Genomic DNA, 13,291 nt, shown 5'->3' with positions numbered 1-13,291 from the left:
CTAAAATTTGTGTTTTGTTTAGATATACATCCCGATGCACGATACATGTCCGGATCATTGGTATTTGTGTGTTATAAATCTTCATCAACATAATATTCATATATTGGATTCATTACCATCAATAGAAAGGGATGACATGCGAACTTCATCTGTGAGAACTGTGGTATGTCTTATATTTTAATGAATTTTATCACTTTTTAATGTTAGTTGTTAAATAGCATGTTTTATTTTGCTAAAAGATATAACGATATGAATATTAGGTTGAAGAGTGTGCACATTTTTTTAATCTCAATGGGCATCTAAAGAATTTATCAAGTGTTCCCATTGAAAGACCTACATGGGTAGATGTGCAAGCCAATGGGTAAGCAAGCATAATTGTTTCTTCAAATATAATGTGTTCAAGATAATATTTCTATGTACTAACTAGATAAATGTTTACTCATTTTATTTGTTAGGTGGGATTGTGGAGTCCATGTCATTAATCATATGCGAAGATCTGATTTCATAGACTCAAGTTCAACTCCTTCCCATTGGGACTCTACAGCTATAAGACACAAATTGGCAATCGAATTACTTCTTGATGATGAAAATAGTGAGAAAGCTATAATATTAGATAAAGTTCAGAATCATGCAAAAATAAAGAGAAGAAGAGTATAGAATACAATCAAGAGTTGATTTTTTTTTTTTTGTACATAATTTTTTGCGTTGTAGTACAACTCATTGGTTATGATATGTAAAACTTGCTCCCGAAATTCCGGATGTAAAGTGGTTCATGGTGACCTACATTGAAAATATTTACAGTTATACATAATATTTTGAAAGAAAATCCATATGATTAAATACTAAATGTTAAGGAACTTCTGTCAATATATAGATATATGATATGTGGTGTAAATAATTTATTCTATGACTCTTACTTGGTTTGTGAAGTAATTTGGTGGATGTAACCCGAGCCATGAATCATTTAAGCTTGTTTCTGGACCATTCTGAAATGTGCCAAGTGTTGTCTGTAATATGATTTAATTTTTCAATTACTCTAATAAGTAATATTTTTCACATCATAATAAAAATTACTTAAAAAATGTTAAACTTACATTTTGAGAAAATTCATTTGTCCCGTGTCTTGATCCACCTTCCATGTTGTGATTTAGTAATGAAGGCATGTCCCCTTGTATTAATATAAAGAATTCAATTTTTTATTTCAACCAATTTAACCAAATAAAAATAACTATAAAGTGAATAATTAATGAATTTAGTGAATATGTGTTTGAACATACCATATCTTCAATTGAATCTTCAATGTTGATAAATGCATTGTGAGTGTTGACGAACTCTGGGCATTTTCGAACAGTGTGTCCAACTTTCTTACATTTCCCACAATGCCTTGGTTTCTTAAATTTGTCTTTTAAGTTACCCGGATTACCTTTCGTCTTCACAATGATAGGATCTCGAACATGGTGTTTTATAGCTTTCAAATCTTCTTGCTCACTTTCTTCCACTGAATTTTTACAAAGTTCTTCCATTTGACAAATGAGTCTTTGTATTTCACATCTAGCCTCTTTAAAAGCTTTTTCCGATTGAGATGCGAAATAAGACATTCGTGAGCACATAGAGCTGAGTGCACCATATCGTATGCTGTTAGTCGCATCACCTTGACTTTCATTGTCATGATGAACTTGGACCGTTTCTTTTGCTAACTTAGACCACCTTTTCATAATACAAGTCTCAGGTATTTCTTTAAGGTGTTCTATCTTCATTACAACAATCATGTGGGGACATGGAAAACCAACTGACTCAAACATCATACAAGTACATTTCATAGACCGATCACTATTACCATAACATACTTTCCAAATCTTGTCAGGGCTTCTAAACTTGGTCAATGTATGGACACGATAACCTCCATGATTTTCTGTACTGACAGGGAAAAACAATTCTGCATTCTTCATCTCATCCCTAAATTTTAGAAAAGATTGCCTTGTGAAAACAGTCCCTGCATATTTCTCAAGTGCATAGAGTTTGGTTGTTAGAACAGTTGGAGAATGGTGTGACTCAAACTTTGCCTTTGCCTCATTATGACGAATACGTGAGAGTGCTCTATCAAAATGCTTGACAAACTCAAACAGCTTCAAACGAGTTTTAAGGAAACGATTCAAGTATGCATTCATGCTCTCACACCTTTGTGTGCTTTTCATACCAGCAAAGAAATGCCCCCTTAAATAAGCCTCTGCCCATCTAGAACGCTTAGCATATATATCTGTCACCCACTTATGTCCATGAAGATTAAACATTTCCAACATGTCATTCCATGCACATTCAAATTCTTCAACGGTGTCTTCCATGAACATGCACTTAGAAAAATGATTAGTAAAATCTTTGACATGGACATTAGTGAATGCATTGCGTTGAATATGCCAAGCACATAATCGATGACAAGAGTATGGAAATATCCTCCTGATGGCTTTACGCATTGCTTTATCCCCATCAGTAATAACAGAAAGAGGCTTCTTGTTATTTATTGCGTCCAAAAAAGTCTCCAAGACCCAAGTATAAGTGCTAACACTCTCATCTACCAATAATGCACATCCAAACACTATGGTTTGATGGTGATGGTTAATGCCAACTAGTATGACCAACGGTTTATTATAAGCATTAGTCCGATAAGTTGTATCAAATACTAACACATCTCCAAAACAACTGTAATCCAATTTACTAGTAGAATCTGCCCAAAACAGGTTTGCTAGATGGTTGTCTTCATCAACATTGTACTTGTAATAAAATGATGGATCCATTTCAGACTTTCCACACAAATAAGCCAAAGCACCCTCTGCATCACCATCTCTTAGATGAACTCTACGATCAGCATCAACATGGTTATATAGATCTTTTTTTGTGAAGCCAACATTGTTATATCCACCTGATTGTTGCACCATGTAATCCATAATTTGGCTAGTTCCAATGCCAACACCTCGCATTGCATTCAATTGAGCTTTATCTGCATTTTTAATGACCCTATGGGATCGAAGGAATTGGACATTTTTTTGTTCCACCAAAGGATGATTATGATCAGCCATAAACTCTTTCACAACCCACTTATTCATTTGTTTGTTAAACCCAATCCGAAATGTTGTCTCACAACCAACTCGAGTTACTGCCTTAGGTTCTTGTTTTCGATTTTCGTTCTCTAAACACACTTTATGTCGATATCCTTCTTTCAAACAAACCCACTTACGAGATACTATATTTTGATTTTTATCTCGTTTCACATCATCCTTTCTAACACTGAATCCGGTAACTTTAGCAAATAAATTATAAAATTCTTTTGCCTCCTTTACTAAGCTAAACTCCATCTTCCATACATATTCAAGAGTTAAATCATTAAAAATCTTGTTCGAAACTAGAATGGCCACTTCATCAGACTCAGTTTTAACAATGCTATCATATTGGTAATCAAAGTTTTCATCGTTCAAATCAATGATAAATTCCTTTCCTTTGCCTTTGTCCATCGTATCTATGAAGAAACTGAAATATAAAAGATAGAGTAGTTAGAAAATTACATTATCTAGTTCATACCATCTCTTATAAATTTCGTACCCACCCTTAGAAAGTTCGTACCCTCTCTTAGAAAGTTCGTACACTCCCTTAGAAAGTTCGTACCCTCCCTTAGAAAGTTCGTACCCTCCCTTAAAAAGTTCGTACCCTCCCTTAGAAATTTCGTACCCTTCCTTAAAAATTTCGTACCCATTCTTAGAAAGTTCGTACCCTCTCTTAGAAAGTTCGTACCCTCCCTTAGAAAGTTCGTACCCTCCCTTAGAAAGTTCGCACCCTCCCTTAGAAATTTCGTACACTCCCTTAAAAAGTTTGTACCCTCCCTTAGAAAGTTCGTACACTCTCTTAAAAAGTTCGTACCCACCCTTAGAAAGTTCGTATCCTCACTTAGAAAGTTCGTACCCTCCCTTAGAAAGTTCATACCCACCTTTAGAAAGTTCGTACCCTCCCTTAGAAAGTTCGTACCCACCCTTAGAAAGTTCGTACCCTCCCTTAGAAAGTTTATACCCTCCCTTAGAAAGTTCGTACCCACTCTTAGAAAGTTCGTACCCTCTCTTACAAAATATTGATGACAATTTCATAACAAATTACTAAATGCTCTCAATTTGATTAAAAATAACTCAGAAAAAAAATTAAAAAATCTAGATATTATAAATCATTACATATTTAAATGTCATTTAACATGACATTTCTACCTACAATAGTTATATGTAAATGGAAAAAAAAAATCAAATGTTACTTTTTAACACTTGTAATCACTTGACATCCTTCAAGACATATAAAGCTTCATCTTCAAATTTAATCTATGAACAAAAAAAAAATTATATAAAAATATTAATAACAATTTGATAACAAAATTTTATAATAAACTCATAAAAAATTCTAAAATCGTTATTTAACATCACATTTCTTCCTACAACAATTATATTTGGATAAAAAAAATATCAAATATTACCTTTGACACTTGTAATCACTTGAAATCCTTCATCTTCTTCATATAATACAAATTTTAAATTCTCTCTCAAAAAGTTTTGAACTTGATCTTGAAATTTGATTCATCAAAATACATCTTACATATTTTGTAATTTGGTAGTTGAAATTATTTAATTTTCATATTAAATTACTATCTTTTTTTTTATATATGAATAATGAGAGTATAAGAGTAGTAGGTAAGATTTTCTTTTTTTAGATAGAGTTAGGTAATGCATTAAATAACAAATTATATTTGATATTTAATAATAAATTATAAAAAATTGTAATATTTAGATATATATGAAATGCATGTGATTATTTCTCACCAACAAGTCATCTTTACCGGTTTGATAAGTTTTTATAAATTTTTTAATGATATGTACTTTACACATGTCATATTTTTATTGGGGTCAAATGTGGGTAGGTACCCCCAAAATGAAGAGTGGGCACCATAGAACAACCCAAGCTTTAAAGAAGTTCAAATAGTTTGTTCAAAGCACTCAATCTCCAATTGGAAATGTTCATTCAAGTTTAGTGAAAATTCATTCAAAGTTGATGAATTTTAATAGTAAACTTTGAATATAGTGTTTAGACTTATTTGTAATTATTTGAATTTCATGTAATCCTCTAGAATATTTTACATGATTTCTTGAAAACCTCATGCATCTATTTGAAATGAGGACTTGCAACTAGTGTGGTTGAAGGACTCGTTCAAACTTCAAGGCTTCTGCCATAGTTAGAATTGAGTGTTCGAACTACATAAAAGCTATTATAACTTGTTAATCTTTCCATCTTAGTTTCAATTGAGACTACACTTGATTTTTTTTATTATCCTCAAAATTTTATTATACTACTATACTCATAATGAATCTTCCTGAAAAACTAGTTTCCTTGCACAACTCAATTTCTTTTTTGTGTAAGCTTGAATTCACTCTTTACAATCTCTTAAACCAATTTCAACCATACACCCTCAATACAAATTCATATATCACCTTTCAATTCTTCTATTAGTTTATCAATATTAGTAATATTATCATTTCTCATTTCCTTTCATTTCATTGCATATTTTGGTTACCTCTATTGTATGTGTATGAGATACACAACACCACCACTCCTCACCATCCACCAATTCCTTTCAACTCATTTATTTCTTTTTCACCTTCCTTAAAGTCATTATGATTTTTAGTACAAAACTATAAACTTAGGTGCCTATTGTGCTAAAGAGGTGACTTTTACCCAAAGTATATAGTCGAATCGTCAATTTATTATAAAATAAACGTACACCATCCACCAACTCCTTTCAACTCATTTATTTCTTTTTCATCTTCCTTAAAGTCATTATGATTTTTAGTACAAAATTATAAACTTATATGCTTATTGTGCTAGAGAGGTGACTTTTGCCCAAAGTACATAGTCAAAACATCAATTTATTATAAAATAAAAGTATTTTTGAGTAGTAATTACATCCATCCAAAAATATTTACTTCAAGAACTTCCAAAATTCATCTCCAAACATTAAAAAAACAAACAAACAAACAAAAAAACAATAAAAAATCTCTCAATCCTCTTTTAAGTAAGAGGTTAACTAAATCTTCAAATAGAAATAACATAATCAAATTTAATGAACTTCAATTGAACAAAACATAATTTTAATATTTGTCTCAAAGAACACATGGATTCAAAATTTAGCAAAGAAAATCCAACTTTTTTCTTCTTTCTTTCCTTATTAATTCCTTCACTTTCCCTATCTAGTTTATTTAATTCTTACTATTATAGTAATTTTTGAGGTTGAAAATAATATCAATCTACCTCTTAAGGTAACATGTTCTAAGGTTGTCACCAGTCAATATTTCTTTCATTTAGGCTTCAATCCCCAATAATTATGACTTTTTGAGTTTTTCTAAATCGCAACTCACCTTCTCAAGTCTCTATAATTGTAACTAGATCTTTACTTTATTAATATGTGACCTTATATTAATGAATTAGTTGTAATTAGTTATAAATTAGATTTAATTGCATAATAATCAAACTGGTTTCAAACCCTAACTAAATGTGATCAACCTTAAGGTAAAATTTATATTTAATACCATTGGGGTATATTCTATTATTGTTCTATGAATAATAAGGAAACTATAATAATAGCATCTAAATATAAAATAAATTAAATAAAGAATATTAGGATAAACCAGTTCAATGAACTTCTAAAGAGCAAATTATACTAACAAAATTAGAATAATTACTTAATGCATGGTTAAAAATCAAAACAAAGATTGGAAACTAAACAAAATGATATATTTTACAAAAACAAAAATGGTGTATTATATGGAACTTCCATGAGATTAGGTCATATATATTATGTCAACTGCCCAATTATTTGAAATATTACGATAACCTTCCTATTGAGTTCGCTAACTAATATCCTTTAACGAAGGAGTGAAATGACCAAAAATCAATGTTTATGTTTAGGAAAAATGATTAAGTTCTTGTGAAACAATAATGTGGCTCTTAATCATCTTAATTATATTAACATTGACATTAATAACAACAAATAAAAATTACAAAATTAATGTTACTTTCATTAGTAGAACCCTAACTTACACCTTTCATTTTTGTGTCTGTCATACGTCGTTAAGTCATATTTTCTTCTCCTTTTGAATGGAACCCTAATAATTGTTATTGTCATATTTGATTGTTAGTGGCATGCATATTCAAATCTCTAATCTAATTGTCGTTGCTCTCTATGGTTACAAGTCCAAAATTAATGTACTATGTCTAGTTATTTTGAATTTATCTCCCTACATTTGTCATGTGTCTCTTTACAACAAGATTATTTATCAATTTCTTAGCTAAAGATTAATAAACACATGTGCATATGAAAAAACCAAAAATAACATATTAAGTCAAAGCTTAGTGCCAAGAAAATTAGTTGTCGTAAAACACTTGTCAAAAAATAGAAGCAAACCAATAAATAATCCTTATCGACTCTAATTGCTACCACATGTCTTTATACGTATTAAGATACGTATTTGACTTAGTATTTTGTTTTTGACATGTCTACAAATATGTCTCTTCTTTATTATCTTGTTTTCTCACTAATTGTAAACTGAATAGCTTTGATTAGACCTACTAAGTCTCTCATAAGTTGCATGCTGTAGCCTTAAATTTACCTTGTCTTCTTGTGTACATCATTTCTATCGTTGAAGTCTTTATAGAAAATCTCTTACTATATTCTGTGTCTTCAATGGTGCCATCTTGGGTCGATCATCCAACTTGAAGATATCGTAGCTCCTGTCCTTTCCCTTTCAACGACTTTATTTGGTTATTTGTATGACATCTATTATTAGCCTGTCATATTTTTATGTACATACACGTCTTATATTCGTTACCCACAAAAAACAAAATTACTCAATCATAGTAGATGATGAAAAATCAAACTAAAAAATGACCAGATCAACCCATATATCCTATAAGATAAAAAGATATTATAATTTGAGGTTTAAAATTTGAGTTTGTGGTGATTAATTGAAGAGTGTAGTATAACATGTGACAATCAATGCAATGAAAAGCAGAGGCTTGAACTACCAGCCACGAACAAGAATGGATCATTTGCTGTCAGTTGTATTGTATGGTTGGAAATCTTTTTGAGGTCTTGTTTAATGCTTTTGTCATCCACACAAAAATGATGAAAACAAAAACAAAAAATACCATCCAAATATGGCTTTAAACTTTAACCGCTCATTCACTCTCTGTTTTCTCTCTTTCCTCTTATTTGCCCACTAACTGTTTGTTATTATACCCAATAAAGGAGAGAGAGAGAGAGAGAGAGGAACAGAGAAATAGAGAGATAGGGAGAGGGGTGTGTTGTGTGTGGGTGGTGGATGAATTGATGAGATTTTTTGATGAAGAAGAGTATGATGAACTGAGGTGTGTGAGGGACCTACCTTCATGTTCTTCATCATCATCATCATCATCTTCTTCTTCAGCTTCAATCAATCCCAATTTCTTCCCTTCACCAACCCAAAGATCACCATCTCCTTTTCTTTTGAATAAATTGTTTGTCTACTTTTTTTAAACAGATCTTCAGAGGTTGGTTGGGTCACCTAATTGTGCTTCATACCCAACCACCCACACCCAGATCTGTTGTTCTCATTTTTTTTTTCTTTTTACTTTTTTTTTTTTAATATCTCCAACGATTTGTGTTTGTTCTATACAAATTCAAAGATTTGGAGATATGGGTCTTTGTATCTAGACTCATCTTCAAACTTTTCTTGGAATTTCCATGTGTCAGAATACTGCATATTAGATCTGAAACCCCCACCATCTTGATTGCCTTCCTGGATTCATTCAGGAAAACTCGCTCACTAAATCCCACAGTTACACCCCTCTCTATATGTGTGACAGCTGGTTTTGGTGCTTCCACGGATTTGCGACGTAATCTGTAAAGAGATACCTCTCCTTTCCCATTAGATTAAGCGTATAGGAGGGAGGCCCACTGCTGGGTTTGGTGGGCTTCGCGAACCAATAAAAACCCCAGTTTTGAAAGGTGTTGGAGATCCTCTTTCATCCTCTTTTTTATAAGGCGAGAAGGAGAGAATACAAGTGGGATGCTACTTATTTAGACCATTCCTTTTCCACAATTTGATCCATCTTTGGGTTGTTTCTAGTCCTTTATATTAAGCTAAGAATCTGACCCATCACAGAATTCTCCTTTTCTGATGCTTTTCTTCTTGATCACCTGCTTCTCCTTCTTCCTCCTTTCCCACTCTTTTTCTATTAGACCACTTCCTTCATGGGTGAGTGAGATCAGACTGTCATCATCCCTTTGGTTCTGGAAAGAGTTATCCTTCTTTACCATTTACAGGTCCATTAAGAATAGCCTTTTTGGTGGCTTCTGGGGAATTCCTTCAAAAATGTCCTTCACGGAAAAGACCCCCCTCCACAAAGTAGAGAATGTTGAGGTGGGATTGGAGATGGGGTTACTGGACTTGCCTGAATTGGTATTGGAATGCATTCTTGAGAGGCTTCCACCTGAAGGGCTTTGCAGTTTGGGGGGTGTCTGCAGTTCTTTGAGGGACAGGTGCATGAGTGACTACTTTTGGAAAAGGCACATGAAGGAGAAATGGGGTAGAATTTTAGGCCGAGCCGCTTACCGAGAGTGGCAATGGCATATGGCCTCTAGGAAGGATTCAGACACCCTTGAGCAAGGCAAGCCAAATGGCTTGATGAGGTTGCTATCTCGCTTCGGGCCTCTTTCTTGGATTAGATCAAGATTAAGCAATAGTACCCCACAGAGGAGCTCAGTTCCAGTGGATTCCATCATGTCTTGGTATCTTGCTCTTGAGACTGGCAGGTTTTGGTTCCCTGCACAGGTTTACAATCGTGAGGTATGGACTGTAACTGCTTGTTTCCAGCTATAAATTGTCTGTCTTTCAACTTCAATCTCCCACTTCCTTAAGGCTCATGTCTACAACCTAAACGAAGTCACTTCTGTTTATTCTTTTGCTCTCTGGGTTTTTCTTTTCATAATGGAAGTGTTTTTGCTGTTTAGCAGAGTGGCCATGTTGGCTTTATGTTATCATGCTATGATGCAGAGCTTAGCTATGATTCCCACACTGATACCTTCCAGGCCAGGTAAATGGAGAAATGACCTTCAAGTAGCCCACTCTTCAAATAGTATTACTCTTTCATTCATGAATTAGATAAGAAATTAAGGATGGTGGGTGGCTTAAACCTGAGATGATTTCTGTATTGCAGGTATCCCCCACATGGAAGGAGGACGGTTGCCATAGAGAATGGAGTGTCTTGGGACAGGCTAAGAGCACCCCCTGTCGAAACTCCTCCACATGATCTTCATATGTCTGACTGTTTGAATGAATTACACCCTGGTGATCACATTGAGATTCAGTGGAGAAGAAACAAGGAATTCCCTTATGGTTTGTTCTTCACTCTATACCCTTACATCCCCTTACATCAGTTCCAGACTCTTTACTGTTTATCAAATTTTTGTTGCTAGATCACTACTGGGTATAAGCTTGTTTGTTTTCTTTCCAGACACTTCCCTGTTTTTCCTTTATTTTCTGTTTGTTATCTTTAATCCGGGTTGGTGGGAGGTGGGTTAGGGGTAGGCGCACTTAAACCTCAAGGAAATTTAATGGAAGAAGACTGGTTCAACCTTTATCATGACATTATTGACTTAAGCAAAAAAGTTGGTGGCACCTAATTTTCTTTTTTTTTTTTTAAGAGAAGAATCAAGCCAACAGTGCTTTCCAAGTAAATTGCCCAAATATCATTACAGTATCCTTTCTCTTGACAAGATTGACTGATTACTGTTTCTCTTAACAACAAACAACTTTCTTTGTACTAAAATAACTCTTCCATGAATTTGCTTTCATGCACACCTCAAACAAATTTCTTTAGTCTTTCAATATAAAAACAAATGAATTATATTGCAGGTTGATTCACTGCTTGATATGAGGTGCTATGATATTGCAGGTTGGTGGTATGGTATTGTAGGACACTTGGAATCATGTGATGGGAATGAATCTTATTGCCGCTGTCATAATAGTGGTGAGTTGATGTGGGGTTTTTTTTTTTTTTTTTCCCTGCAAGTAGGACTTTTTGCTCCTCCAACTTCCAAAAACATGAAAAATAAGGGGAAAAAAAGAGAGAGCAAACTACGTTCCCATTTCTTTGTATAATAAAGTGAGTAGAGAGAGACCTTTTTCTGTTTTTTAGGGGGTTGGGTTGTAGAGGGGGGGTAGTGATTAATTACAAGACGCATTAAATCGTTGAAAATGTGGTTGGAATGCATGTAGCTTTGCTCAAAAATCAGGCCCTGGTTTTTGTAGGTCCCTTCCTTGATTCTCATCTTTCTGTATGTGGTCACCTTTTGTGCTATTTGATTGGTCCCTAGACATAGCTTTTTTGCTTGTCAGTATGTCATAATTTCCTCCAACAGTGTCATAACTTCTGTCTCAGTGGAATGCATATGGCCAACCATTCTGAAAGAACCTACGTTTCCTTTAGGTTTAGGTTCTGTTTGGTTGCCAAGTTGAAATCTTCCAGCAATTTTGGCTGGAAATTTTATTTCTTTATTCTGTCTTCTCTCCAACCAAACAGAGTACCATTATTTATAACTCAATCATCAATGCCAGCTTGACCCACCAGTCAAGTTGCCTCACTTGGAATTTCCATTACCCTGTTGGCTTCTCTTCATCACTTTTCTCAACTTGACAGGATAAAGCAGGTGTTAGATTTCTTTGAATTCCAATGGACAAAGTTCACCTAGCAGATTTCTATAAACTTAATCTTTACTGGGTCTTAGGGACCCATGTTTACTTGTTTTTCACATGGAAATTTCCCTTCAAGACATTGATTTTGTGCCTTGTGTACCTTTCTTTAAATTTTTGTCAATTATTGACATTTCTTTCCAAATGCCACATTGCAGTGGAATATCTTGACGTGTCTATTTATGCATAGAGCTTCAGATGCCTTTCCAAAATTTGGCCCAGTTTCTTCTGATGACCCCTTACATAATAACCCTAGAGCAAAGGCGGGGTTGTACCACTAAATTCAATAATGAAGAAGTTGTTCAAGTGCCAAGTTACTACACATGGTACAATTTTAGACTGTCTAGAAAAATTATAGGAGAGCCCCTCTGCAACCCCCATTTTTTATCTTTTACTTCATAATCTTGGGTTAGTTACCCCCCCATCTATGATGCTGTTGAAAGAAATGTCCTTATATTTCGATTATTTAGTGGATATTCCATGGAATCTAGCAGAGTTAAGAATAACATATTTACCTGTCAAATGACTTTGTGGTAGCAGAGACTGTGGTGCTGGAGTTCAATCAATATACACCAGGTTCACGGTGGAGACGCACGTCCATCAACAGAAAAGACCATCGGGAAGAAGGAAATGAAGCAGATGGGTTCTATGGAGGAATCAGAAAACTCTGCAGAAATGATGAGATTTCTGTGTGGAAACAGCTTTGGCCAGCCGAAGTCCTGGAATAGGCTTATGTATCAAAGGGCTGTCAACTGCTCACCATGGTTCAGACATAGAAGCCTAATTTTCTTCTGACTAGTGAGAAACTTCTGTTTTTCAGTTGTAAAAGCAGCTTTTAGGAGCAGAAAATGGGCTTCTATTTCATTTGCATGAATGTGGAGGTCATTTTCTTTTCTTTTTCTCCTATTCTGTTTCATATTTTTTCATGGATTTTAGGAGAATTCTTGGCTATTTCATTAGGCTCCGCTCCATGCAAATTGCCAGCCTCCTAACTGCAAATCTGTTGTACCATGTTTACCATGATATATAATTTTTAGTTAGTTGCTGTTTGTAATCTTCTATTCTCTGTTCTTTCCCTGTTCTATCAGCTGCCAGATGGTCCAACCTTCACCACCATTGGCAAAAGATGAATTCAATTAAAATGCACTTGAATTTGAGAGGGGGACTACATGAACCACATTTCAGAGACAACCCTCTGACAAACCCATCTTTATGTGTCCAACAGGACCACATTGATGTCAATGAGACCACCTGGTTGTATTTATAATAACAAAAAATATGAATCTTCAAGAAATATGTAGAAGCAAAGTCTCCATCAGTTCAGCTCAGTTGATGTTCCTTGGACATCTAATTCCAAAACCAAAGCATAGAAACAACCTTGGCCTGTTCTTCATCTCTTGATACACCCTTCTCTTCCCACAGGAATGAACTGCTGCAATAGACTTTCTAAAGCTCCATCCCCTTGAATTCTGAGGCGGCTT

The 13,291-nt window shown here is 34.3% G+C and overlaps 2 protein-coding genes across 5 annotated transcripts; one reads left to right on the top strand and one right to left on the bottom strand.

Moving 5' to 3' along the window:
- Nucleotides 1-899: 899 nt before the first annotated feature.
- LOC132253886 (protein FAR1-RELATED SEQUENCE 5-like) lies at nt 900-3,506 on the bottom strand. The gene is made up of 2 exons (XM_059737233.1): nt 1,278-3,506; nt 900-1,007 (listed from the first exon to the last, which is right to left on the bottom strand). The coding sequence occupies exons 1-2, from the start codon at nt 3,504-3,506 to the stop codon at nt 900-902; spliced, it is 2,337 nt and encodes a 778-aa protein (XP_059593216.1).
- A 4,114-nt stretch (nt 3,507-7,620) lies between these two features.
- Nucleotides 7,621-12,864, top strand: LOC100247831 (F-box protein At2g32560). 4 transcript variants are annotated; one of them, XM_002263387.4, is made up of 5 exons: nt 7,621-9,905; nt 10,073-10,152; nt 10,276-10,454; nt 11,014-11,088; nt 12,351-12,864. In XM_002263387.4, the coding sequence occupies exons 1-5, from the start codon at nt 9,237-9,239 to the stop codon at nt 12,536-12,538; spliced, it is 1,191 nt and encodes a 396-aa protein (XP_002263423.1). In that variant the 5' UTR covers nt 7,621-9,236; the 3' UTR covers nt 12,539-12,864. The 4 variants fall into 4 exon arrangements, with proteins under 4 accessions (XP_002263423.1, XP_059593582.1, XP_019076275.1 ...); XM_010653234.3 differs by having other exon boundaries at nt 8,228-9,905; nt 10,070-10,152; XM_059737599.1 differs by lacking the exon at nt 11,014-11,088.
- Nucleotides 12,865-13,291: the final 427 nt, after the last annotated feature.

The sequence above is a fragment of the Vitis vinifera genome, chromosome 6 (genome assembly GCF_030704535.1).
Source record: "Vitis vinifera cultivar Pinot Noir 40024 chromosome 6, ASM3070453v1".
NCBI classification, from domain to species: Eukaryota; Viridiplantae; Streptophyta; class Magnoliopsida; order Vitales; family Vitaceae; genus Vitis; species Vitis vinifera.
The sequence above is the reverse complement of the archived record's forward strand: the minus strand, read 5'-3'. Positions and strand labels throughout refer to the sequence as shown.